Source organism: Mustela nivalis (genome assembly GCF_964662115.1).
Source record: "Mustela nivalis genome assembly, chromosome: 1".
In the NCBI taxonomy this organism is placed as follows: Eukaryota; Metazoa; Chordata; class Mammalia; order Carnivora; family Mustelidae; genus Mustela; species Mustela nivalis.
In genome coordinates this window covers 64,763,482-64,790,958 of record NC_139020.1, presented here as the reverse complement: position 1 = coordinate 64,790,958, position 27,477 = coordinate 64,763,482, and the positions used below count along the sequence as shown (strand labels likewise).

Genomic DNA, 27,477 nt, shown 5'->3' with positions numbered 1-27,477 from the left:
AAGTGAAATAAATTAGCCAGAGAAAGACAAACATCATATGGTCTCACTCATATGTGGAGTTTAAGAAAGAAAAGAGATGAACATACGGGAAGGGGGGAAAGTAAAAACGGAGAGAGTGAAACAAACCATAAGTGACTCTTAACAACAGAAAACAAACTGAGGGTTGATGGAGAGAGGTGCAGGGGGGATAGGCTAGATGGGTGATGGGTATTAAAGAGGGCACTTGCTGTGATGAGCACTGTGTGTTGTATGTAAGTGATGAATCATTAAATTCTACTCTAGAAACCAATATTGCACTGTATGATAACTAACAAAATTTGAATAATTTGAAAAATAAAAACAATTCCTTAAATTTGAAAAGAAGAAAGAAAGAAAGACCATAGACTGAGATCTACAATTAATCTCTAGAGAGGTAGATAATGGATTATTTCTTCTTTGAAGCAAAAAAGAAATATTTAGATATTAGAGTCTCCTCAGGACCAATACAAGGACAACAAAAGCCCACACAGGCTAAAGGCAACCTGTTGTAGATCTGGGACATACTTGAGAAAATAGAGAAATGTTCAATGATACACATCAAAAATTAGCAGTGAAGAAAAATGTCCCTTTGGTCTCCTGCTCTCACCCCCAGAAAAGGGCACTGGGCTTACCTTTCTGGCCCCCTTCCATATCTCTTCTTAGTTCCTCACATGTGAGAAAATTTGCCTCTGATTCAGTGGGATCAGTTCTCACATTGTATCTGAAAGTCCCTTTGACAATATAACATCTAATATCCCTGCCTTTAATCTTGGAGAGATAAGAGCTTTTCTACTGCGTACCGTCTGAATGTTACATTTCATACTAGCATTAGAGAACTTTTTCAAATTAAATCTCGCTTATAGCCTAGCTGAATAGTGACACTATAAATGTAAACCAAGTGAGGAGAAAAAGCTTTCAAGGGAAAAAGTCATCAGTAGTAAATGTCTTAAATGGCGGGGTCTAGAGGCAGACTGTGGAAATCATTAGGCACTCTGCTAAGGGGAGGGCCACTCACTGGACATTAGAGAGATCTGTTTTGACGGGGATATAATGAACCCACGGCTTCAGTTGTGGATAGAAGAATTCAAGCCACTCATCACCCACATGGAAAACAAGTGAGCCACACAGGAAGAGGTGTTTGAACCGGAAACTTGCAGCTACACCGCGAAAATTAAACAGATACCTGGGAATGAAAGAGCAAGATATACTTGATCCTACATGTCTGTTACCACAAATATGATCTTTTTCTTAACCAACTGAGCCACCCAGGCGTCCCAATATGATCTTTTTCTTATTCCCTCCTCCCCTTCTCGCCTTTTATGACCCCTCTCCCCTCCCTTTCTAGTTCCAGTTTTCCAGAACACATCCACATGTCCCTGTGGGTTTCCTGGGGCTACTGGCTGTTCCAGGGAATGTCAGGGAGAGGGGGGAGAGGAGGATTCTTTCTCCAGACAGAGCTAGATAGGGCCACGAGCTGGGAGCTAGACAGAGACACTAGCCTCAGATGGAGACAGTACCCTACACTTTCCTACAAGCTTTCCTGGGCCTAATGTCTCTAACGAGTCATGGCTCCCCCAAACCTTGTTTTTCCCATATGGTATTCCACCAAAAGCCTCGATTGTTCCCTGTTCCCTCTTCTTCTGAAGTCTGGAGAAGACAATCAGGCATACATAACCAATCTTCAAAGAAATACCCTCTGGGAAAAAGCTACCTGAGAACACTTTCTTTTCAACATTTCTTATGCACCCCTGTCTCCAACTAGAGCTGCTTCTACCCTATACTTCCCACTCTGCAGTGTAATTAGCATTTACCTCTCTGAATCCCCCTTCTTCCTCCTGACCTGGCTTTACCTGTTCACCTAATCCTTAGTCCTGGCATTGAATTATAATATTCCAGTTACATATGCTTTATTCATTTTGAAATGTAAACCCTTCTTAGCCTGATAAATACTTCATCTGATTTCAGCTCTTGCTTGGATGTGGAGAGAGGGAATCCCACCACTTTACTTACTGGCAGCAAGGTCTATGGAGGCAGGGACCATTATTATCATTGTCTCTGTGGTTCCTACAGAACCCAGCAGAGAGCCTTGTGCACATGGCATGGTCTCAGTAAACAACAACCAAATGAATGAACAGGACTTTCATAAACCCCAGCTGGGCCTGAGTATTGAAGCTGTTCCCCAAAATGAAGCTATTCCAAATGCAACAGGGAAGCCAAGAGTCAGAAGTCCTGGAAGTCTTACTTGTATTTGCAGTGATCCACAAGATGGACATCCTTAGCAGCTGGCTTCCCCAAGGTATCCTTTAAGTAAAAAAGAAGTGATTAGTATTGAGAGTGGTAGTATTTATTGAAGACCACAGCGCAGCAAGCACTGTTGAGCATTCCATCAACATGACCTCATTTCAGTGTCCTGAATAAACACGTTCAGAGATATTATTATCTTATTTTATAGCTGAAGAAGCCTTGAAAAGTTGGGAGACTTGCTTGGGAGCACCAGGGCCTAAGGAGAAGAACAAGGGTTTTAACCCAGGGCCTGTCTGATTTTAGAGTTTAAGCTCCCGGGGTCATGTGGCTCCTTCTCTGAACTTAGAGGTCTTCACCTACAGCATGTTTGATGTTGTGTAAATTATACATAGAGGACGTTACAGGTGGTGGCTAGCAGGCTTGGAGGTGTAACCCACACACAGATTTCACTGGGGATGCAAAGTATTTAAAAATAAAAATTCAAACTATTGCCAACACTCACAGGTGGCAAGCTATTTCTTACAAAAATCCAGATTTCTAAGTTTCCTTATGAAAAAAAAAAAAAAAAAAAAAAGGAAGATCTGGTAAACTGGGTTCCTATTCACTTGGCAGCAATGACTGGACCTTTAGTGCTCTCTCCTGCTTACTCCTGTGGCCCCAGGGGCATTTGAGTTTGAGACCCCCATCTATATTCCAGCTATCCTGCCAGACGGTAAATGTCTTAATGAAAGAAATAAGTCTGGTTTGCTTTCTCAGGTTCCCACAGTAGAGGCTGTGCCGAATGGATACCTTTTTCATATTCTTGTTTTTCAACATAGGTTCTTAAACTTTGGTCCCGTTTGATTAACACTATCAAATAGTACATCTCAGATATGCTTAGTTGTCCCACAAGAAGTTTAAAACTGTTTTCTTATCATCCTCATGTGGTACATGGAAATTTCCAATGAGGACATTTAGGATTTAAAGTTCTTTCAACAAGGCAAGAAGTCATAGATTTAAAAGGACAAAGATAAACTCCAACCTGACTGTCTCCACCTTACAATTCACCTCCCTGAATCCCCCCACCTCCTCCTCCCAACCTGATTTTACCTGTTCACCTAATCCTTAGTCCTGGTATTGAATTATAATATTTCAATTACATATGCTTTATTAATTTTGAAATGTAAACCCTATTTTCAAACAAATGAAGATGCCTGAGACCTCTCTGATTGGATTTTACTGTCAGAGTTGAGAACCACTGGTTTAAACCAGGGGTTGGGGGCGCCTGGGTGGCTCAGTGGGTTAAGCCTCTGCCTTCGGCTCAGGTTATGATCCCAGGACCCTGGGATCTGAGCCCCACATCGGGCTCTCTGCTCAGCGGGGAGCCTGCTTCCCTCTCTCTCTCTCTCTGCATGCCTCTCCATCTACTTGTGATTTCTCTCTGTCAAATAAATAAATAAACCAGGGGTTGGCAAACACAGGCCAAATCTGGACCACTGCTTATTTTTGTATACAACCTCTAAACTAAGGATATTGTACATTTCAAGTGCTTGAAAAATATCCAAAGAATATTTATGACATGTAGAAATTACATGAAATTCAAATTTCTGTGCCATAAATAAAGTTTTATTGGAACACAGCCAGGCTCATTCATTTACATATTGTCTCTGACTACCTTCACCTGTGATGGCAGAGTTAAGAAACTACAACAAACCCATTCAATCCACAAAGCCTAAAATATTCACCATCTGGCCCTTTGCATAAAAAGTTGGTGTCCTCTGGTTTAAACCTTCAAAGTGGTAAAAAACAAAACAAAAACACTACTCATAATACGGCCCAGAAAAGCAACGTGAGTTTGAAAAAATAATAATTTACATATATACTAATACTGGTTTGTGGAACTTTCTCTACATTCATCTACCACTGAAAGGAAACCTAATCTGGAATTCTACCCAGGTGGCAATGTTCTTCGAATGAGAATGTTCACTGCTCTGGTTCTATTGAGATGACTGGTGATTACTTTCATAGATTTCCAGGCCTGGTTTTTGGTATATTCTGCGTCAACAAGCTTTGGATTTTTCCGAGATAGAAGAATGAGAGGATCTCGTTCTGGACTTGTCCTGTAAAAAGAGACATGTGACATAAAACAATGTGTCCCACACTGGAATACTCTTCCCAATCTCTGAAAGGTAAGCAATGCAATTACCATACACAGAGATGGATAACTTATTGGTTATTTTAACAGCAGAGGAGGGGGTTACTGGGCCCTATGGCATATAGTTGTTCCTGGCTATTCTCTACTTTACCCTTTAGGGACAGAGAATATTGGGCCCTTTTTTGCTTGCATCTAATCTTTAAGATGATGTTGTTCTGGTCACTACAGACATATCCCAGGGAATGAGTTTCCTTTTAGCAGGGTTCATGAAACCTCTATAATCATTAGTACGCACAGGTCTGTGACTAGCGTGATCACCCCTCCCCCAAATAGCTACATGACTTTTGTTGTCTGTGTTCCGTATGGTCCGACACAATATTTAAATTAAAAAGAAAACTGAAGGGCTTAAAAACCTGAAGATTATATGTAGAAAAAGTCCTAGCTATGGTGCAAGTTACAGATGGTCTTGACATTTGAGGGGTCCTAGAGTTCCTGTGGACCACTCTCTAGAAAAGTGTCCATATCCCCATATAATTTATAGGCAGTCCTAGAACTGTTCAAGCCCACATAAAGTCCCAAGTTAAGAAGCTGTGATCTCAAGATCTGAGAATCAGAGAAGTTGATAAGGACCAGTGAACAGTGGCTGCTGGGCCCATCTGCATTCTCAAGTTCACTACCCAAGTAAATAGAAGGTGTGATCTCCAAGAAAGACTGACCGGGAAATCAACAAATCCTTTCTCCCTGTTGTGTTCATGTATACAGGAGAGATTCATCATGTATCTGCATGCTAGGTACTGTTCTTGGCACTGGAGATGCAGGTCTGAGCAACATGGAGAGGGTGCTTGCCCAGCATTTCTCTCTCCCTCCTCCTCCCTTTCTTCCCTGCTTCTGTTTCCATTTCCACCAGTCTCAGTCGGTGCTTTCCACCACTATTTAGCAGCCCCATGGCCTCATGAGAAAGACAGGAGAACCGGTGATGGTTCCTGCTCTGCCATTACCTAGCAGAGTGACTAGCAGAGGGCCAGGTCAGAAACTCCCTATAGAAAATTATAATCTCTGAGGCAAGAGGACAACTCAGCTGTTCTCTTCAGCATGTACTTGATGCCCAACACACTCAGGGCACTCTGTTAATACCTGTTGAATGACTAGATAAATGAACTTTACTTCTTTCAATTTCAGTTCAATTAAGAGTGACTTAGGGGGCGCCTGGGTGGCTCAGTGGGTTAAGCTGCTGCCTTCGCTCGGGTCATGATCTCAGGGTCCTGGGATCGAGTCCCGCATCGGGCTCCCTGCTCAGCAGGGAGCCTGCTTCCTCCTCTCTCTCTGCCTGCCTCTCTGCCTACTTGTGATCTCTCTCTGTCAAATAAATAAATAAAAAATCTTTAAAAAAAAAAAAAAAGAGTGACTTAGGCAAGAGGCATTTGGGTGGCTCAGTCAGTTAAGCATTGATTTGGGCTCAAGTTAGGATCTCAGGTTGTGAGATCAAGTCCTGAGTCAGGCTCCTTGCTGGGCATGGAGACTTTAATATTCTCTTCCTCTCCCTCTGCCTACCCCCTCTCCCCAGCTGGAATGCATGTGTGCTCTCTCTTTTAAAAAAAAAAAAAAAAAAAAAAAGGTGATTTGGGCAAATAATCTGAGTTCTTCTCTCATCTAAAATTCTATGATTCTACATTTACTTTTTAGCTATCCTAGCTTTCTTCTTGAAATACAGTTCTTCACACCTTCAAAATTACTTGTATCTTACAAATATCTTTGTAAAATATCAGAAAATACAGTCACCTTGATCCTCGGAAATATGCTGTAGAATTTTTCTTTTTCCATGGCCACTGTGCTGCTGACCTAAAATTAGATTTCAATTAGTTTCTGTTTTTCTCTTAACTATATGAGGATGTGTTTTAACCATTTCTGAAGATTAGTTCAGAACTTTACATTTTCAATGAAGTCTGACCCAGGCTCTCAAAAGAAAAAGTCCTCAGTGACAGTTTATTACCCTTTGTTGTTACTTCACTCCTTTGGAGATGCTAGCCAATAATACCTACAATCCATACCTCCATTAATAAATTAACAACACTGAAAGAGAAGTTCCCAGGGCACCTGGGTAGCTCAGTCAGTTAAGAATCTGACTCTTGATTTCAGCTCAGGTCATGATCTCAGAGTCCAAAGACCAAGACTCACATCAGGCTCATACTCAGTGGGAAGTTGGCTTGAGATTCTCACTCTCCCTCTGCCTCACTCCCACTCAGGCACCTGCACATGCATTCTCTCTCTAAATAAACAAATTCTAAAAAAAAAAAAAAAAAAACAAAACTCCTAAGTTCTAAACAACATGTTTAGGGCCGTTAAATGCATTACAGTGAGGATTTCTTCTCTACTTTAACTAGAGTGCTGCTATTGATAAATTTAACAGGCAAAAAGAATTGCAGAAAATATCAGAAACTGAATTAAAGGCAAGAAAGCAAATCACTCCTGGACTTCAGTGTTTGGAGGCACATGCAGTATCACTAGAAATCTGCCTGTTGTTCCAAAGCATCCTGGTACTCTTGAGACTGTACAAAGTGCTCCATCGAAGTCCCTGAAACTCAGTCTCAGTACACATTACCGTGACCAGCTTTCCTGGCTGAAACTGCTAGCTCACGGATGCATCACTGTTAACTTCCTTCGTAGGGACCCTGCACAGAAGTTGCCCAGTGTCTTCCCTGAAAAAGGTGGGGAAGGGCTGAACTGGAGTTAATAAGGGATTGGTGGGCTATTTACCATAACAAAGAGACTCAGGATATAAACTTGTTAGGTAGAGATACTTTTAGATACATAAATGTCACATTATTCATTTTCTCTCAGCTGAGAGCATTGCTCATTTTCCTGGCCTATCTTATAGCTTTCTCTTGCTGGACCATCTTTACCCGGTTCTCCAAGCCAAGGCCAGAATGATCTATCCTGTGCTTCATATGCCCTCCCCCCACAACAGAAACACCATAATTCTGGGTTATTTTTGTTTTGTGAGATTTTTTTTTTTTTAGTGGAAAAAAAGGATATATCCTCATCATAGAAAATTCTAAAGGAAAAGCATAATGTAAAAGTGAAAAAAAAAATCATCTTGAACCTTCTCAATCCCACTTTTAGCAATTTAACGTTTTCACAAAGAATTTCATTCCTGGGGTGCCTGGGTGGCTCAGTCATTATGTCTGCCTTCAGCTCAGGTCACAATCCCAGGGTTTTGGGATTGAGCCCCGCATCAGGCTCCCTGCTCGGTGGGAAGCCAGCTTCTCCCTCTTTCACTCCCCCTACTTGTATTCCCTCTCTCACTGTCTCTTTTTCTGTCAAATAATTAAATAAAATCTTAAAAAAAAAAAAAATTTCCTTCCAATCATTTCTCTATATCAGCAGTTCTCAACTGGTGGTGATTTTGCCCCTTTCTCCCAGAAGACATTTGGCCACAACCACAGACATTTTTGATTGTCACTACTGGGGGACTGCTAGTGGCATTCGGTAGACCAAGGATGCTAAATACCCTGCACTGCACAGGGAAGCCCCCTGCAACAAAGAATGATCGAACCCCAATTTCTCAAACCAATATTGAGAAACCTTGCTCTACATAACAGAGATCCTATATATACATATATATGCTCATTCTCACAACCTCTTGAGGTGGGTTTTATTATCCATATTTTACAGTTGAGGTTCTTGAAAGGCTAAGTAGCCCAGAGTCACACAGCTCATAAGAGCCAGAGTTTGAACCCAGAGTCCCTTTACTTCATATTCATGTACAATATTCCATTTTACAACCATGTCATAATTCACTTCATTACTTATTCATGGGCTTTTAAGAAGTTTCCAACCTTCTGCTTTAAGAAACAACACTGTAGGGACACCTGGGTGGCTCAGTTGGTTAAGCAGCTGCCTTTGGCTCGGGTCATGATCCCGGCGTCCTGGGATAGAGTCCCACATCCGGCTCCTTGCTCGGCAGGGAGCCTGCTTCTCCCTCTGCCTCTGCCTGCCATTCTGTCTGCCTGTGCTTTCTCTCTCCCCCCTCTCTCTCTGATAAATAAATAAAATCTTTAAAAAAAAAAAAAAGAAAGAAAGAAACAACACTGTAGTGACAATCTTCGTGTACATATCTTTACATACTTGTCTAATTAACTCTTTGGGATAAATTCTAGAAGTGAAATGGCTGAGTCAAAGACATAAACATTTCATATTTTGATATATGTTGCCAAACTACCTAACAAAAAAGTATCAATTTACACTGAAATTTTGAGTATAAATGTCCTTAGTCCCTGGGAAAGCTGCATTTAATATACACAGACTTTGTGCCATTTCTGTTTTCTCTCTCCATCATTCTTTCTACCCACCTACCTACCCCTCAAAAGACCTATGTTGGGACTTTTTTCCCTAGGCTAGTGTTAAAAGTGGCACCCTCGTGCTGACTCAGATCTCTTTTATTACCACCCTGTGACAGTACAGACAGAAATCTTTAACTCTACAGAAACATGGAACTCTTCTACAGAGTAAAAAGTCAGTCAGTGGGGACAAACTCCCAAAAGGCTAGGAAAATAGAAAAATAGCAGGCAGGCATCAATGCAGATAAACTAGCAGATTATTAAAGTTTCACATTAAGAAATGAAATCACAGGGTGCCTGGGTGGCTCAGCGGGTTGAGCCTCTGTCTTCGGTGCGGGTCATGGTCTCAGGGTCCTGGGATCAAGCCCAGCATCGGGCTCTCTGCTCGGCAGAAAGCCTGCTTCCCCCTCTCTCTCTCTGCCTGCCTCTCTCTGCCTACCTGTGATCTCTCTCTGTCAAATAAATAAATAAAATCTTAAAAAAAGAAAAAAAAGAAATGAAATCACAGGGCTAGGGCTTCTGAATGGAAGGCTTTAAAAAATAAAATTGTAATTCTATGATCATACTTTTTAAAAAGATTTTATTTATTTGAGAGAGAGAGCGCATGGGAGAGGGGAGGGAAGGGCAGAGGAGAGGGAGAAGCAGACTCTCCACTGAGCAGGGGGCCTGATTCAGGGCTTGATTTGAGGACCCTGAGATCATGACCTGAGCTGAAGGCAGATGCTTAACCCACTGAGCCACCCAGACACTCCATAAATAAATTCAAATGAAGAAAAGAGGGGAAGATACCAAAAGCTTAGATTTTAAAACATAATCTATCTCTCTAAAAACTTCTTTATAGTTTACAAGGTAGGGGGAGGGCACAGCAACTACACAGTGGAGGAATTGCAACACCTTGACCAGGCGATCAAAATTAACATCTCCAAAGAGGCCTGGATGGACGCAAATCACTTAGGTAAGTCATCAGGCCGGGGTGCAGGAGCCAAATCTAATCGTGAGGAAACAGACAAAACCAAACTGAAGAACATTCTATAAAATGTATAGCCTGCATTCTTCAAAATGTGAATGTTATGAAGGAGAAAGACAGACTGAGGAGCTGTTCAAGATCACAGGAGACTAAATAGACGTGACCACTAAACGCAACACACGAGCCTGGATTGTATCCTGTACTGGAGGCAGAATGAGCCACACCAGATACTACTGGCATAACTAAATGTTGTGCCAATATTGTTTCCTGAATTTGATCATTGCAGCATTGTTATAAAAGAGAATATTCTCGCTCTTAGGAAATACACACTAACATATTAAGATGTACAGAGTCATAAGGTGCACAACATACCTGAAATAGTCCAGAAAAGAACAAATTGTACATGTATTACGTATGTAGCCTAAAAGTCTATCATAGAAAATAATGAGGTAAATTATTACCCACACAATGGAATATCATGCAACTGATAAAAATAATAAGGTTGTTTCATATGTACTAACATGGAAAGATTTCTAAGACACACTGACTAGTTGGCGGGAAAGTTGCCAACGTCAGACATACATGTTTACAACCATGTATAGGTTTCATATCAGAAAAAAGCTTGCTTTTAAAGAATTAAGAAACAAAGTAGAGAGCGCCTGTCTGGCTCAGTTGGAAAGATCAGCATTCAAACTCAGATGATCTGTTTCAAGAGCCGTGAGAGTCTGACTCTTGATTCTGGGTCAAGTCATATCTCAGGGTTGTGAGACTGAGCACCTTGTCAGGCTCCACACTCAGCACAAAGCTTGCTTAAGAGTCTCTCCCCCTCCTTCTGCCCCTCCCTCAAGCTCACGCTCTCTCACTCTCTCTTATTAAAAAAAAAAAAAAAGAAAAAAGTAGATGTATAGCAGGTCAAAAAAGAGCTACAAAAAGGAAGGATGTGAAGGGTATTTGCAACTACCTGAAAAAGAAAAAAGGATTAGACAATTAAGACCAAGAATAACTTAAAGAAAAACTGGTTAAAGGCCTTATTACTTTTCCCTTTCAAAATTTGTCATTCAAAACCAAAATCTACATAGGAAATGATGGCCTCAATGTCTGGAGAGCACGCGTAAGATTAACTGGTAGTGCAGACACCTGGACTTCAGGCCTAGATTGGTTCCTGACCTTAACAATCTACTCAATCTCTCTGGGTCTTCCTTCCCTCATCTCTGAAATAAAGAGTTGAAAAGGACAATTTCCAGTTCTAGTTCTATTAAGTATGAGACCATGGTATCTTAAAAAATAATTTTGGGAGCTCCTGGGTGGCTCGGTCGATTAAGCATCTGATTTTGGCTCAGGTCATGATCTCAGGTCCTGGGATCAAGGCCCCACAATGAGCTCCATGCTCAGAGGGGAGGCTGCTTGTCCCTTTCCCTCTCCCTTTGCCCTTCTCCCCAGCCCATGTGTGTGCATGAGTACACGCACTCTGTCAAATAAATAAATAAAATCTTTTTAAAAATTAATTTTCAAAATACACCTACTGAATAACAGACTCATTTTTTTTACCTGGTGGCTCTACTTGCCACTGAAGACTGCAGCCCTACCTGTTTCTCAGGACTCCAGCCTCACCTTTGACTCTCCAGCCACAGGTGACAGATATTTGTGGAAATAAAGTTGAATTAAATTTTTGCTTTCCCAATACTTGAGAAAGACCTATAATGACAGTATTTCTAAAAGTATGCTTATGAGATACTGATGTTGATTGAATCGTTAATGCAAAATGTAGCCAGGTAAGAAATACCTACAGTTTGGATGACCCAGACAATCTAAATTCTGAAATGACAGCAGATCGATTCAACAGGCCCAGGCATGTCTCAGTCATGAATCAGGAAGATCCAGCATAAACTTGTAAGTGAGATACCTGTGGGACATCTCCACCCCCAGGACTTAGCTCTAAATTATAAAGTGCATTTATGTTCCTCCAAGTAATTCTCTATTCTCCTCCACAACATGGTCATTCATTTTTTTCTAATTATGGAAGGAATTAACTAGTATTTGGAGAATCTTAAAATACAGAAAAATTTAAAGAAGAAAAGAAAGGGCTCCTATAATCCTTTCCACAAAGGCACTTCTGACTTTAGGGTAGGTTCTTCTGCTCTTTTCCTATGGATATGTAAGTATGTTATACACATATAAAATTGCTTATGCTAGAAGAAATTTTTTAGTTTTGTTTTGTTTTTACTTAAAAGTTAGTCATTTTAAAGTAAATAATTATGTATGCCCTACTGTTTATTTCAAGAAGACCCACAAAGAAGGACCAAAAAAACCTCTCTAAAGGACCTACCTTACCAGATCTTCCCTGAAGAGGTCCCACCGTCCAAGACCTGTAGGATAAATTGGCCAAACAGCGGGTCCCCCTTCCCAAAATGTCCAAGCAGGATACATGATATCATGGTACTCTGATGTCTTCAACAGAAACAGAAAGGGTTTCGAAATCAGTCTCAGACAGCGAAGAAGCAAACTACCGTCATGCTGCAGGATCTGGACAGAAGTCTTGATCTAGTATTAACAGTGCCACACATCTACTTTCCCTGGTCTGCCAAGTCTACACTCTAGATATTAAAAGGTAAAAATGACCATGGGTTAAAATTCATGGGCTCACTAATCCCAGAATTTGAAATCTCATTGAAAGTCAATTTTTCTAATTACCCAAAGTTCTGTTTTTCTAGAGGACATTATTATACTGTTAGGGTTTTTAGTTTAAGGGAAATGAAACACCTAACTCTGAATGATCATATAAATCTCTCATCTTTTAGCGGCTATTACACTTATAGTGTATACTGTATTACCAGTTCCTGATTATTTCCTAAGTGGGTCTTTTGAGAACAAGAATCACAGTGCGATGGTTAAGAGCATGGGCTCTTGAAACAGAACATCTGAGTTTGAATGCTGATCCTACCTCTTTCCAACTCCAGGCAAATTTTTCTATGCCTCAGTTTCCTTTTCTTTATGACAGGAGAAATAATAATACCAATAATGTTATCTATCTAATGGGCTTATTTTGAATATTAAATGAGTTAGTACATGTGAAAAGCTTAGACCAGTGTTTGGAACATGGTAAGTACTCGGTAAGTGTTAATTAGTATTACCTAATACTGTGGTACTGTGGAACTCACACTAGTTGGTCAATAAATTCTTGGTTATTTGTTGGTCAGGGCCAGAAGTGCTGATGGGCAGGATGGGGGAAAGGGATATCATCCCACATCTTTCAAAAAAGGTTTAAAACCATTTGTTCCCCTTTTTGTGGTTAATTCTATTAAACTTCTGGCCACTGATAGATCTCTATCTCTTCATTTTCTTCACTGGGATTACACATGCAATATGATGTTCACATATTCTCAAATACTTTTAAAAAATGATATGTGATTCATCAAGCAGCTAAGACGTAACAGCTGCTCAACAGAAGTGGAACAATTCCTAAAAGGTGAAAGACTAAATTCCCTCTCTAGAGACTAGGAGTCATTGGTTAAGAAAAAAGAGAGGAGGGGCCCCTGGGTGGCTCAGTGGGTTAAGCCTCTGCCTTTGGCTCAGGTCATGATCTCAGGGTCATGGGATCGAGCCCCGCATTGGACTCTCTGCTCAGTGGGGAGCCTGCTCTTCCTCCTTTCTCTCTCTACCTGCCTCTCTGCCTACTTGTGATCTCTGTCAAATAAATAAATAAAATCTTAAAAAAAAAAAAGAAAAAAAAAAAGAAAAGGGGCACCTGGGTGGCTCAGTGGGTTGAGCCTCTGCCTTCGACTCAGGTCATGATCTCAGGGTCCTGGGATCAAGCCCCACATTGGGCTCTCTGCTCGGCAGGGAGCCTGCTTCCTCCTCTCTCTATGCCTGGCTCTCTGCCTACCTGTGATCTCTCTCTCTCTCTGTCAAATAAATAAATAAAATATTAAAAAAAAAAAAAAAGAGAGGAGATGAAAAGAAAGTTAGTATACTGATGGTCATACTTTACCATCCACCAAAACAACAAATAAATGACAAAAATAAATTCCTTATTGACGTACATGAGGTCCTCTATCTGTTCTTCTGGAAGGGTTTTATGATAAACGAGACCAAGCACTTTTGAGAAATGAGGCTAAACCATGGGAAATGCAACACCAGTGTGGCCTCAGCTCACTTGCAACACAGGAAATAAACAAGTCTAGAGAGAAAGTAAACTGCGATAAAGAAAAAGTAAGGATAAAATGTCCCTCTTTGGAGAAACCAAATCAGAGATGGTGTTCCTTTTCTCAAAGTCCATAGGGTTTTCCTAAGCCCCCTCTTTCCCCATAGAATCTTCCATCCATTCTCTTTGAGGCTGCCCCCACCAAATGTGTTCATGCCTAGTCTCTAAAGAACCATCCCTGCCAATACATATTTGCAAGAACCAGAACACTGAGAAGATATTAACTGTCCCAAGTTCTTTAAGTCCATAGGTGTGAGCTAGTACACGTATTCCTCCATAACTAGACGGGAAGATGACCCTCTCACATACCCCTCTTGGATATCCAGGCCTATCCCTTCAACATAGTGCTTAGGCACAAACTGGGTGGAGTTATCTATCACCTTCAGTTTCACTGTTAGCCATGTTGAGCCCCTGGGATAGACTGACAGGACAGACAGGACTACATATATGGGAGCTCAATAAATATTTTTTGCATAAAGATGTTCCCTAACTCCAAGCCCATGAGGTCTCTTAAGTCACTTTCTCCCATGCTCTGTAGGATCTCTGAACCTTGCCCTCAATGTCCTATTGGTTCTTCAGGCCTCCATCATTCCCTACCCTTCATCCTTAGCCCTGTAGATACTTAAGCAATCTTACTCACATTACCCAACTACTCAGTTTTATTGCTCAGCTACTGTGAAGCTAAGGACACAGAACAATTCTTGGAACCCAGGTCTCGTCCTCACCACTACCCATCAGATTCTTGTCACAGGACAATCATCTCCTACTTATACTCTAGAGGACCACCCTCCCCCTCCCCATACGGCTCTACCTATACTTACCTTACTGAAGGAGAAGACTGGAATGGCAGGCTCCATCCATTTAGGAACCTGAGGATAATCTCGTACATTAATCACCATTTCCATGTCCGGAAGCCGCCCAATAACTTCCAAAATAAAGTGTTCAACACCACTACACCTGCCAACCAGAAATACCACAAATTTACCATACTAGTGCCTGCTATAGAAAAAAACGGGGTCCCATTCCCACCGTGAAAGCCAGTGTTCAGATCATTGGCCTACTGCAAAGTTTCCCAAAAGCAAAGCTTCTAAAAAGACTTTTTGGGCACCTGGGTGGCTCAGTGGTTTAAGCCGCTGCCTTCAGCTCAGGTCATGATCTCGGGGTCCTGGGATCGAGTCCCACATCGGGCTCTCTGCTCAGCAGGGAGCCTGCTTCCTCCTCTCTCTCTCTGCCTACTTGTGATCTCTCTCTCTGTCAAATAAATAAATAAAATCTTAAAAAAAAAAAAGACTTTTTCTACTCTTCTATATTATGCAAGTTCTTTCCTAGCTAACCTGCTCCAGCTTACAATACCTAATGAAATTTTCCAACTAGATCATAAGTTTGGAGGATGTATTATTGGTACTCCCACCACCTCTCCTCTATACATTCCAATTTTTTTTAACTTCGCTTTTCGTTTAATTAGTAAGCAAGATACAAATTTTGATAGGAGCTGGAAAAAGCTGGTTTTCTAATAGTGTCCCTTGGGCTTTGCATCTCACAAAGATTCTTTTTTATTTCCACCATAATTAAGTCTCATAATTTAGGAGGAAAGATAGGAAAACTTTTATTGCCTTCAACTTGAGTACAGAACACTATCAAAATCAGTTTTGCAAAAAAATAAAAATTAAAATTTAAAAAAATCAGTTTTGCAAGCCAGAAAAGGAGAGTTATGTACACAATATGCTTATACTATACTAGGGTCTATTAAGTGTTCAACAATAGTGTTTTGTCTAAAAAAGCAACATATATATCTTAATTAAAGATACTTTATTGCTAAAAAATGCTAACAATCATCTGAGCTTTCAGAGACTTGAAATACTGATCACAGATCATCATAACAAATATAATAATAAAATTTTAAATACTGAAAGAATCAGCAAAATGTGACACAGAGACATGAAGTGAACAAATGCTGTCAGAAAAATAGCACCAATAGATTTGTTTTATGCAGGGTTGCCACAAAACTTCAATTTGTTAAAAGAAAGAAAGAAACAAAGAAAGAAGTGCAATATCTGCAAAAATGTAATAAAAGTGAAACAATAGAACAAGGTATGCCTATATAGCTTTCTGGTTAGAAGCTCTGGGAATCCTCAGGGGATTTCTGGAAAGAGAGGATACACTAGCAGCTCAGGTCTTCTGCCCCATTGTTTGAAGTTCTGACTAGCACTATCTTGGGGGGAGCATTCCAAGGTTCAGCCAAAATTTTCCAGCAGCATAGAAATGACTGATTTAAAATACTGATTTATATATAGAGAGGTTACTGCAAAAAGTATCAGTGACTCAAAAACAAAGAAAAGATGCTCAACTGTTACGCCCAAGTTTTCACGTCTGAGAGACCACCAAAGAGCCAACACTGATGCAATCACACGACGGTTTATTTGACAAGTTTAAGCTTGGGCCCAAGTACACCTGACACAGCGGAGTAGGGACTTGGATCCTGAACCAGATTACAGTCAGAGTTTTTAAAGGCAGAGTAGGGGTAGACTTGGTGGGTGAGGACAAAGGGGATATTCAGAAGGGCTATCAGGGTAAAGAAGACTGTCAGGATATTGGAGGCCTGGTTATTATCAAGCCAAGGCCGTTTTTTCCTCTAATGAGGCACTGACATGAAGACAATTGGGAGTTTCCTGGTGGAATGTCACATTCCTCCTATCAAGCGTCCTTGTTAGAGAGATTTAGGTTAAGAAGAAATTTTACTTTATTTCCATTTCCTTCCACCTCAGCCTCCCTCAGTTTTATGGAAGGGTGGGGGACATTATGGCTTGAGGAACTGGAGTTATTTGCCTCTGGAAATTGGGCTATTGATATGATAGCTTCTTTGTTGTAAATCTCTAGGACATTTGTAAACCAAAGGAGACTCCTGTCTGGCAGGATTGTGATCTCTGCAAGTTAACTATTTGTTTTTCTTTTAGGGCAGCCAGGGATGGCTGAGGAATGTCACACATACTGCAGAGGGGAGGAGAGCAGGTGGAGAGGGAGTGCAAGGTGTCAGCTTTTGCTTTGTCAAGATGGCTGTACTTATGTCAGGGCTACGAGGTGGGTACAGCCTTGTTTTTCTTGGCCTCCACACAACCATATTAAAGAAATGCACCAAAGGCATCTGGGGGTCTCAGTGAGTTAAGCCTCTGCCTTCAGCTCAGGTCATGATCTCAGGGTCCTGGGATCCAGGCCCACATCAGGCTCTCTACTCAGTGGGGAGCCTGCTTCCCCCTCTCCCTCTGCCTACCTCTCTGCCTACTTCTGATTTCTCTCTCTGTCAAATAAATAAATAAAACCTTTAAAAAAAAAATGCACCAAGGCCAAACTTGTAAAAAGAGAGAAAGAAATGGTGATAGCCAGGGGGTGGGGGGATGAGGGGACAAGACAGAAGGTGTTTAAGGGTACAAATTTATATCAAGTAGTAAATAAGCCCTAGAGATCTCATGCATACACGTGATTACAAACAATAGCATTGTATTATAATCAAACTTGCTAAGAGACTAGACCTTAATTATTTCAACTACTAAAAAAGAAAGGATAATTAGGTAATATGATATAGAAGCATTAATTATTGCTACAATGGCAATCATATTATAATAAGTAAATATATCAAATTCACATGTTGTATACCTTGAATTTATACAGTATTATATGTTAAATATATTTCAATTAAAAACATTAAAAAAATTATTTCAATTAAAACCAAAGTATCGCTATGACAAAAAAAAAAGTGCTGAAGTTAGATGCTAGTCTTCCCTAATCCGATTGCAAAGATCAGAGTCCAATAATACACAGTATTGATAAGAGTATGAGGTGCATTCTGAGCATGTGATATAAGGGTCAGGTAAATGAAAAGGATGGGGGAAGGCACAACTTTGGGGTGGTGGCTGGCTCAGTCAGTAGAACATGTAACTGAACTTGGAGTTGTTGAGTTCAAGCCCCATGTTGGGTGCAGAGATTACTTAAAAGAAAAAAAAAAAAAGGAAAAAAAAATAGAAAAGAAAAGAAAAAAGAGGCACAACTCCTTTGGAGGACAGTTTGCTTCTATTTACCAAGATTTTAAAAACACATTAATTGGCTTACTTAATCCTACTTCTAGGAATTTAGCCTGTAGATATAACTACATGAATACTCAAAGGTATAAGTACAACACATTGTTTGTATCTGTTAAAATTCAAAGGGGAGTGGTGGAGAATAAAGTAAATGCCCACTGACAGAAGGCTGAATAAAGAAATCCATACAATGGATTATTTATTATGCAGTCACAAAAGAGTGAGGTGTGCCCTGTATACTCTTTTTTTAAAATTTTTATTTATTTTAATAAACATATTATGTATTTTTATCCCCAGGGGTACAGGTCTGTGATGTTCTGTATACTCTTTTTTTTTTTTTTTAAGATTTTATTTATTTGCCAGAGATAGAGTACACACAAGCAGGCAGAGAGGTAGGCAAGGCAACGAGAGAAGCAGGATCCCTGCCGAGCAAGGAGCCCGATGCGGAACTCGATCCCAGGACCCCGGGATCATGACCCGAGCCGAAGGCAGCGGCCTAACCAACTGAGCCACCCAGGCGTCTCTGCCCTATATACTCTTAAGGAACAATTTCAAATCTACTGTTCTATGGAAAAGAAAAGTAAGTTGCAGAACAGAAGATACAGCATTTTCTAATTTGTTGATGAGTCTAGACAATTGTATAGGCACAAACTATTTCTGGAAGGATATACAAGAAACTTATAATGGTGGCTATCTTTTCAAAGGAGGATTCAGGGACTATACATCTAGGAGTTAAAGGTAGTAGAGAAATTTCCTTTTCCTTGTATATATTTTGAGGTTATCTAAATATTTTACCATGTGCATGGAAAATTCCTTTGATAATAAATAAATAGAACTGGTTAAAAAGTGGAAAAATATATTATTGCTGTACATTTATATTTGAGAGCTAAAACATTTAACATTTTTTCATGTTTAGCTTTCAAAATATCACTCTTTCACATACTATATAATTCTATTTATAATTCCATTTATATAAAACTCCAGAAAATAATCTATGACTGAAAGCAAATCAGTAAATGCCAGAGGACGGGGTAAAAGGATGGCATGGCAGGGAGGGTTTGGGCAGAAGGACTGCAAAGAGGCACAGGGAACATTTGGGGAGTGACAGATATGTTCATTATCTTGATGTGTACATATATCAAAACTTAACAAATTGCCATTACAGCAAAAAGAATAAAATATCCAAAAAAAGGAATAAAATACCTAGTAATAAATTTAACCAATAAGGTAGACAACCTGTATTCTAAAAACTGTCAGACAATGATGGAAGAAATTTAAGATGATACAATTAAATGTAAAGATGTACCATACTCGTGGATTGGCAGAATTCATATTGATAAAATGTCCATGCTCCTGAAAGTAATCTATATATTCAATGCCTCTATCAAAATACCAATAGCATTTTTCACAGAACTAGCACAAATCATTCTAAAATTTGTATGGAACCACAAATGAGTCTGGATAGCCAGAGCAATCTTGAGGAAGAAGCATCAAGATCCCAGGTGTCAAATTATACTACAAAGCAATAATAATCAAAATGGTATGGCACTGGCACAAAAATGGATTACTAGAACAGAATAGACAGCCCAGAAATAAACCCACACTTGTATGGTCAATTAATCTATGACAGAGAAGGCAAGAATATAAAATGGAGAAAAAATAGCTTCTTCAATAAATGGTGTTGGGAAAACTGAACAGCTACATGCAAAAGAATGAAACTAGACCACTTTCCTACACTGTATCCAAAAACAAACTCAGAATGGATTAAAGACCTAAGTACAAGGCTTGAAACCATAAAACTCCTAAAAGAAAACAGGTAGTAAACTCTTGGATGTTAGTCTTAGCAATATCTTTTTAAATCTGTCTCTTCAGGCAAGGATAACAAAAGCAAAAATAAACAATTGGGACAACATCAAATTAAAAAGCTTTTGCACAGTGAAGAAACAACAAAACAAAAAGGCAACATACTAATAACTAATAACTATACTATAACATACTAATAACTATAATACATAATGGAGGAAGACATTTGCAAATGATACATCTAGTAAAGGGTAATTATAAAAAATACATAACTCCTATAACTCAACACCAAAAAACAAACAATCCAATGAAAAAATGGACAGAGGACAGGAATAAACATATTCCAAAGAAGATGTATTATGTACAGATGGCAAACAGACACAGGGAAATGTAGATCAGAACCATAACAAGGTATCATCACCTCACACCAGTCAGAATGGCTATAACAAAAAAGACAAGAAATAACAAATGTTGGCAAGGATGTGAAGAGAACCTTCAAGCACTGTTGGTGGGAATGCAAAGTGGTGTAGTCACTGTGCAAAACAGTATGGAGATTCCTCAAAAAAATTAAAAACAGAAATACCCTATGATTTGATATTTCTGCTTTTAGAGGGTATTTATCCAAAGAAAACAAAAATACTAATTTGAAAAGATATATATACCCCTATGTTTACTGCAGCATTATTTACAATAGTCTACATATGGAAGCAACCTGAGAGTCCATCAATAGATAAAAGATAAAATCTTTGTCCATCTTTTCAAATTAGTATATATATAATATATATAGTATATAATGTATAGTATATATTATATAAAGTACATATTTTATATATAATATATATGATATACATATCCTATATATAATGGAATATTAATCACTCATAAAAAAGAATGAGATCTTGTCACTTGTGACAACATGGATGAACCCAGAGGTTATTATGCTAAGTGAAATAAGTCAGACAGAGAAAGACAAATACCATATACCAAAAAGACTTAATAAATATATAAATAAATTCATATGATTTCATTTATATTTGGAACCTAGAAAACAAATCAATGAACAAAAAGCAGAAACAGACCCATAAGTACAGAGAACAAACGGATGATTGCCAAAGAGAAAGGGAGAGGGGATGGGGAAAATGGGCGAAGGAGACTGGGAGATACAGACTTCCAATTACAAAATAAATAAGTCATGAGGATAAAAAATACAGCATAGGGAATATAGTCAATGGTATTATAATAGTGTTGTATGGTTAAAGACAGTAACTATACTTGTGGTGAGCACAGCATGGCATACAGAGTTGTCCAGAAACATTATGTTGTACATCTGAAACTAAGGGAATGTTGAGTGTCACTATGCTTCAATAAAAAGTCATGGGGAATATACTCAATAATACTGTAATCACTTTGTATGGTGACTGACAGTAACCACATGTATCATGGTAAGCATTTTGTAATGCATAGACATATGGAGTCACTATCGTGTATACCTGAAACTAATATAATATTGTATATTAGCTATACTTCAATTAAGAATAAATTAAATTTGGGGGCTCCTGGGTGGCTCAGATGGTTAAGCATCTGCCTTCGGCTCAGGTCATGATCCCAGGGTCCTGCAGTCGAGTCCTACATCAGGGTCCCTGCTCAGTGCAGAGCCTGGTTCTCCCCTCTCCCTCTGCCATTCCCTCCACTTGTGCTCTCTGGCTCTCTCTCTCTGTCAAGTAAATAAATAACATCTTTAAAAAAAGGAATAAATTAATTTTTAAAAAAGATAATGAACATAAAGAAACTTATGAAGTTGTATGCGCAGTGCGTGTCAGCCATACCTCTCTAAAGTTATTATTTTAAAAATACCATTATTCTCCATCTTTGAAATGACAGATCTCCAGTCATTTAATTACATGGTGCCCTGGTTCCTCAGCAAAATCTCTCAGCTCATCCTTGAAGTGCTGAATTTACATTTTACTTTGTTCGGAATAAAATTTTTTATATGCCTTACAGGCTCCTCGGACTGAGTGAATTAAAAGTATCCAGACTTAGAAAGATACTATTTTTGGCTAGATGGGAATCTGAGATATTATTCAACTGTGTCCATTTCATTAAGGACACTAGTTCTGAATATTTCATTTTGTTTCTTTTTTGCTCAACTCTATTTCCTTAGTTCTGTAGGTAGTTGAGATAGGGAACTTTCCACGCATTAGAGATACAGAACATTTTATTGTCAATGAAATGTCCTGTGCTCCCTTAAGAACATTTCTACAAGCTCATGATTCTGACCAAAATGTTCTGAGGTCTGGAATGAGAGGTATGTGCCTTTCAGAAATTTTGTATGTAATTTCATCTGAAAGTTGTTCAGCTAATTACATTAGGTGAGCTTTTAAAGTCTAACAATGTCTATACTCCTATTTTTTTTCTCATTTGTAGAAATTAGAAATTCCTCTACACTCACAATCTATAAAGTCTCTATTATTGTCCCAAATAATGAAAGAAATGCCTGTCTAAAATACCTCAACAGGGGCACCTATGTGGCTCAGTTAGTTAAGTCTTTGCCTTTGGCTCAGGTCATGATCTCAGAGTTCTGGGATTGAGCCCTGCAACAGGACTCCCTCCTCAGCGGGACGTCTCCTTCTCCCTCTCCCTCTGTCCTCCCCTCATGTGCTCTCACTCACTCTCAAATAAAGAAATAAAATCTTCAAAAAAAAAAAAAACCTAAATAATTTTGCCCACTACCACCTTATTTACCCTAACACTTGATAACAAAAATGTAATTGTGATTACTTCAGGGTAGTAGGATATTAAGTGATCTTTATTTTCTTTTTTGTTGTTTTCACATATTTTTGACAATGAAAATGTAATAACGTGTAATAAAGTTGTTATTAAGAAAAATTCTTTATGGGGGCGCCTGGGTGGCTCAGTGGTTAAGCCGCTGCCTTCGGCTCAGGTCATGATCTCAGGGTCCTGGGATCGAGTCCCACATCGGGCTCTCTGCTCAGCAGGGAGCCTGCTTCCTCCTCTCTCTCTCTCTCTGCCTGCCTCTCTGCCTACTTGTGATTTCTCTCTGTCAAATAAATAAATAAAAAATCTTTAAAAAAAAAAAGAAAAATTCTTTATGTCCATATGGATGGATATTATTTGCACTACTGCTCATTTACCTTTTTTGGTTTTTAAGGTTTTATTTCTTTACCTGACAGAGAGAGAGAGAGAGAGAGAGAGAGCATGAGCAGGAGGAGGGGGAGAAGGAGAGGAAGAAGCAGACTTCTCGCTGAGGGGTGAGGCCCCACCGGGGCTCAATCCCAGGACCCTGGGATCATGACCTGAGCTGAAGGCAAATGGTTAACTGACTTAGCCACTCAGGTGTCCCTCACTTACTTTATTTTTAATGACAGAATAGAGATTGTTTAGAAAGAAGATCTTAGGTAGGGGAATACCATGACCTCTGAGTTTTGTACTTTGTAATTTTATAAAGATTTGAGTTTAAAAAAAAAAAAAGGCTTCCTATAAGGGAGATTTCTCATTTATTGTATAAATATATAATGCTACCTACACCCAACCTTCAGGCTCACTCCATGACCCTCCCTAATTGCCCCCAACCCTCAGCCCACTGATAAGTTACCTCAACTCTCACACCTGAATTCCTGGCTGGAATAGTCTGCATTATCTGCAGCCCCAGTTACTCTTGTCTTTCCATCACCTTTCTCCAAATACTCAGTATCAAGAACAATACTTGACCCATGCTAAACACTCAGTGCTTCTCCTCCTTGAGCCCAGCCTATACCTGCTGGATTTCATCAGCCCATTCCCTACAGCTTCTATATCTGGGGAAAGATGAGCAGGGCAGAGCCATAGCCAATACAATCAATGATGTGCCCAAGCCTCAGGGAGAGGAGACAGACTTTAATATAGGAGAAAGAGGGGGCAGGAGTTGGCAAGAAAAATCCCCAGGTAAGAAGAGCTTGTGACTATTTTCTGGTCCCTCTGAAATGTGAGGAGAGATTCACCTGTGGGCCCCTTTAACTAACTTCTCTATGAGAACATTATCAAGTAAGCCCATAAATAAGAAGATTGAAAGATATATCTATCTACCTCATAATTCTTACCTTGAAGGGAACATGCAGTCATTCTCTCGGTATAATCTGTTCTTAATTATCTGATAGTGGGTCCCTAGTTTCCTTCTGACTACTTCCGCCATCATCTTCCTGGAAATACCTCCTCGGAAGGGAGTCAGATCCTCTTCTATGACCCTGGAAAAGAATGTGAATCATCAAGTAAAGCAGGTCAAGAAAGTGGTACCATTCTACCTACTTTTTATTTGTGGGTGTAGATTTAGTATTAGAAAACAAAGTAGGGCGCCTGGGTGGCTCAGTGGGTTAAGCCGCTGCCTTCGGCTCAGGTCATGATCTCAGGGTCCTGGGATCGAGTCCCGCATCGGGCTCTCTGCTCAGCAGGGAGCCTGCTTCCCTCTCTCTCTCTCTCTGCCTGCCTCTCCATCTACTTGTGATTTCTCTCTGTCAAATAATAAATAAATAAAATCTTAAAAAAAAAAAAAGAAAACAAAGTAAACCAGGGAAAGAATAGAAGGCAGGAATAAGCAATGTTTCCCCCAGAAGCACACAGGTAATCTAAACCAAAACAACAAAGCCACAAAGAGGAAAAAGCAAGTCAACTTTTCTTCTTCCTCCTTCCATCTGGATTGCCCCTCCTCTGCTTGATCCACATTCCTCCTTCAATACTCACACAACACCCATGTCCTCCCAGTCACTGCAGTCCCCCTACCCTCCCCTTCTCTGATTCCCATAGAAGGTATGATCTTTGCCTTACAGTCTGACACTCTCTGATGTCCTTGGTCTCAGACTGACTCCCTTGTTTGTGTCTGTGTGACCCCCACTCACCACACATACTCTAACAGTTTGACAGCAGTAATCAGAAATTACACTATTTTGTATCCCTTTTTAAAGTTCGTTATATAGTTTTTCAATAAGTATCTTAAGCATTAGGTGAATTTTTTGAGGAGTCATAGAACAACACAATGAGGAAATAAAGGACCCTGTTATTTAGCTGACGAGGAATCTGAGACTCAGAGAAGTTAGGACTTGCCACAGGGATAATTAATGGGAGATCGGCAACGAGAACCCAAGGCTGCTAGTTTGGGTTTGATCACTTTGATTACTCAAAGATTACTTTGAGTAATCTTTCTTTCACATTACCTTCTCAGTCATAATTTGCATACTTAAAAATTACCAATAAGAAAGTATGATTAGGTTCATTTATAAACATGTTCATTCCCCTGACAATATTTACTGAACTCTTACTGAGGGCCAGCACCAGGGATGCAACATGATTAAGACATAGGCCTTGATCTCAAGAAGCTTTCAGTCCAGTGGGGAGCAGGGACAAGTATGTGTAGCTAACTCCAAGAAGTAAGTAGCCTTGCTGACACCATCTAGGCCTCTCCTATCCTAGTACATCTTTGTTCCTTAGAAATAGGAAACCCACTGCAGGAATCTTGTCTTTTATGAAGGCATGCTTGGCCCTCTGATCACTGTAACCCAGGTATCTAGGGGATTTTAGGGGACTTCTTGTGACAAGCACTAAACTCTCAAAGACATATAAAAGAAGTGAACTCACCCATGGTAGCAGCTGCAATTTTGACTTGAACATGGTTCATATTTCTCCAAAGACCTGTTAATTTGGTCAATATATACTTTCCATTTTGAACCTTCAAGAAGTGAAGTAAATGAGAGTTAACAAAATACCCTGAGCATTCTCATTTGCTGGCAGCAGGCATGCAGAACCAACAGATGGCCAAAACTTTAAGACACTCTTTCCCATTCCACTGGTAGAAACCAAACGCCAGGAAGAATTCATTCTGTAATTCTCCAGCACTCATGTCAAGTCTGCTCCTCTACTCGGGCTGTCCGGTGTCCAAGAAATTAGAAAATGTCCAAGTCTGGCACTCAGAAAGCTATGAATAAACTGGTGACACGTATTCTCACCTTTTACTAATCAAAGTGAACCCTATAAAGAGGATCAGTTAAAAGGCACCGATATTAATTCTCCCTTCATCTCTCTGGCAATCCACTAGGAACCACACACACACACACACACACACACACACACACACACACACACACAGGCACGCACACGAGTTATCCCCCAGTGTGTTTTAGGGAGGAGCAGCGCAACCAAGCGCAGGCGACACCCGCTGTGGGAGAACACAATTCCCTCTCTTCCCCACCATCCCAATCCCGAAAGACGGGTTACTCTGGGCAGTAACAGCAGCGCCAGACACCCAAACGCTCTCACTCTCCGCTCCAAGGCTCCCCCGTGCCCTCTGCCCAGCTTTGCGCTCCAGCGGCCAGAGCATCAGCTGGCCGCCGGCCTCACCGGGGAGCCAGAGGGGTGGGAGGGCGCCTCCGGACCGAACCAGACGGCGCCCCAGCAGCAGGCTCTGCCCTGCCGGGAGCCCACCTGACTCCTTCTGGCGGCCCGGCGCTGGGGGCAGTAATAGCAACAGCAGCCAAAGCCTGAGCTGCGGGCGCGCCCACCGCTCCATCACCCGCAACCCACTGCGGAGTCCCCGCGGCTGCGCGGGCGGAAACTCAGCCCCGCACAAAGATGGCCGTGGGCGCCGCACCACGTGGGCGGTGGGCCGCCCCGCACAGAGATGGCGGCGCGCCACTCCGCGCCCCGCCCCCCAGTCCCCAATCCCAGTTTCTCTGGGAGGGCGTTGCGGGGAGCCAGCCTAGTGCTCCGCTTGCAGCGCAGGGCTTGTCCAGCTGGTTTGTTTGGAGCTAGACAGCAGAGTTAGCTGCTTCAAGTCACCAAGGTTCAAAATTCATCTCTATCTCTCTCAGAAAATTGAAGCCCAGGAGAGAATGAATAAAAGACATCCCCTGGGAAAATATGTCTAATGATGACAATTCCTTATATTCTGCAGCAGTTTAAAACACCTTACACTCTGCAGCCAGAAAACTGAAGATCAGAGAGGATGTTTTTTGCCCACAGTTACTGGTACAATGTAGGCTAGAAGTTGTTTGCACAACATCAAATTGCTTCTTATTAAATAGTATAGATTTGTTGAGTACCTGAATATATAGAGCACTGTTAGAACCCAAGAGGTGGAAAATAATACAGCACAAATCTCTTTGTAATAGGATTTTTAACAATTGAGGTGAATTAGAAGGAAAAAAAAAATCTGTGGGTAACCTTATACTGGGCAGTATAGGTTTATATATACACATAGGTATATATAGTTATCATACAAGCATTTACTCATTGTCTAAAATGTGCAAGGTAGCACCTTAGGCTCTGTGGAAATATATGAGATCTGTGTCCTTGAGTTTAGAACTAGTGGAAAGATAAATATATTTCCCTAAAGATTATTTACAACATAAGGCAACATGTAACTGCTGTTGGTTTCAGGGGAGAGAGAGAAAGATCAAGATGAGACAGAAATTTGGAAAAGGGGTGGGAGGAGTCTAACAAAATGAAAATGAAATATTGCAGTTAAGGAATGTTGTACAGGAGACACTAAAAACTGGGAAACCATAATTTACAGAAAGTGAGAGTAGAGCATAAGTTGATGGTAGTGGAGGTTTAGGATGTACACTGGGGAATGGTGAAAGATAAAACAATGTTGATTAGTTAGGAACGGGTTATATTACTCATTTTTTGTTGAGTAGGCAAGAAGAGAAAATGAA

General features: G+C 40.3%; 1 protein-coding gene across 3 annotated transcripts in view; it reads right to left on the bottom strand.

Moving 5' to 3' along the window:
• POGLUT1 (protein O-glucosyltransferase 1) overlaps window positions 1-26,417 on the bottom strand; it is a 30,567-nt gene extending 4,150 nt beyond the window's left edge. The window contains exons 1-9 of one of the 3 annotated variants that reach the window (XM_082729213.1): window positions 26,246-26,417; window positions 25,403-25,493; window positions 23,875-24,018; window positions 14,723-14,858; window positions 12,027-12,148; window positions 6,176-6,235; window positions 4,262-4,361; window positions 2,261-2,319; window positions 1,034-1,201 (exon numbers count right to left, since the gene is read on the bottom strand). In XM_082729213.1, coding sequence (XP_082585339.1) covers window positions 1,034-1,201; window positions 2,261-2,319; window positions 4,262-4,361; window positions 6,176-6,235; window positions 12,027-12,148; window positions 14,723-14,858; window positions 23,875-24,018; window positions 25,403-25,493; window positions 26,246-26,330 — 965 coding nt within the window. In that variant the 5' untranslated portion in view covers window positions 26,331-26,417. The remainder of the gene's footprint in view (window positions 1-1,033; window positions 1,202-2,260; window positions 2,320-4,261; window positions 4,362-6,175; window positions 6,236-12,026; window positions 12,149-14,722; window positions 14,859-23,874; window positions 24,019-25,402; window positions 25,494-26,245) is intronic. The other 2 variants (XM_082729214.1, XM_082729215.1) reach the window with 2 other exon arrangements.
• Window positions 26,418-27,477: the final 1,060 nt, after the last annotated feature.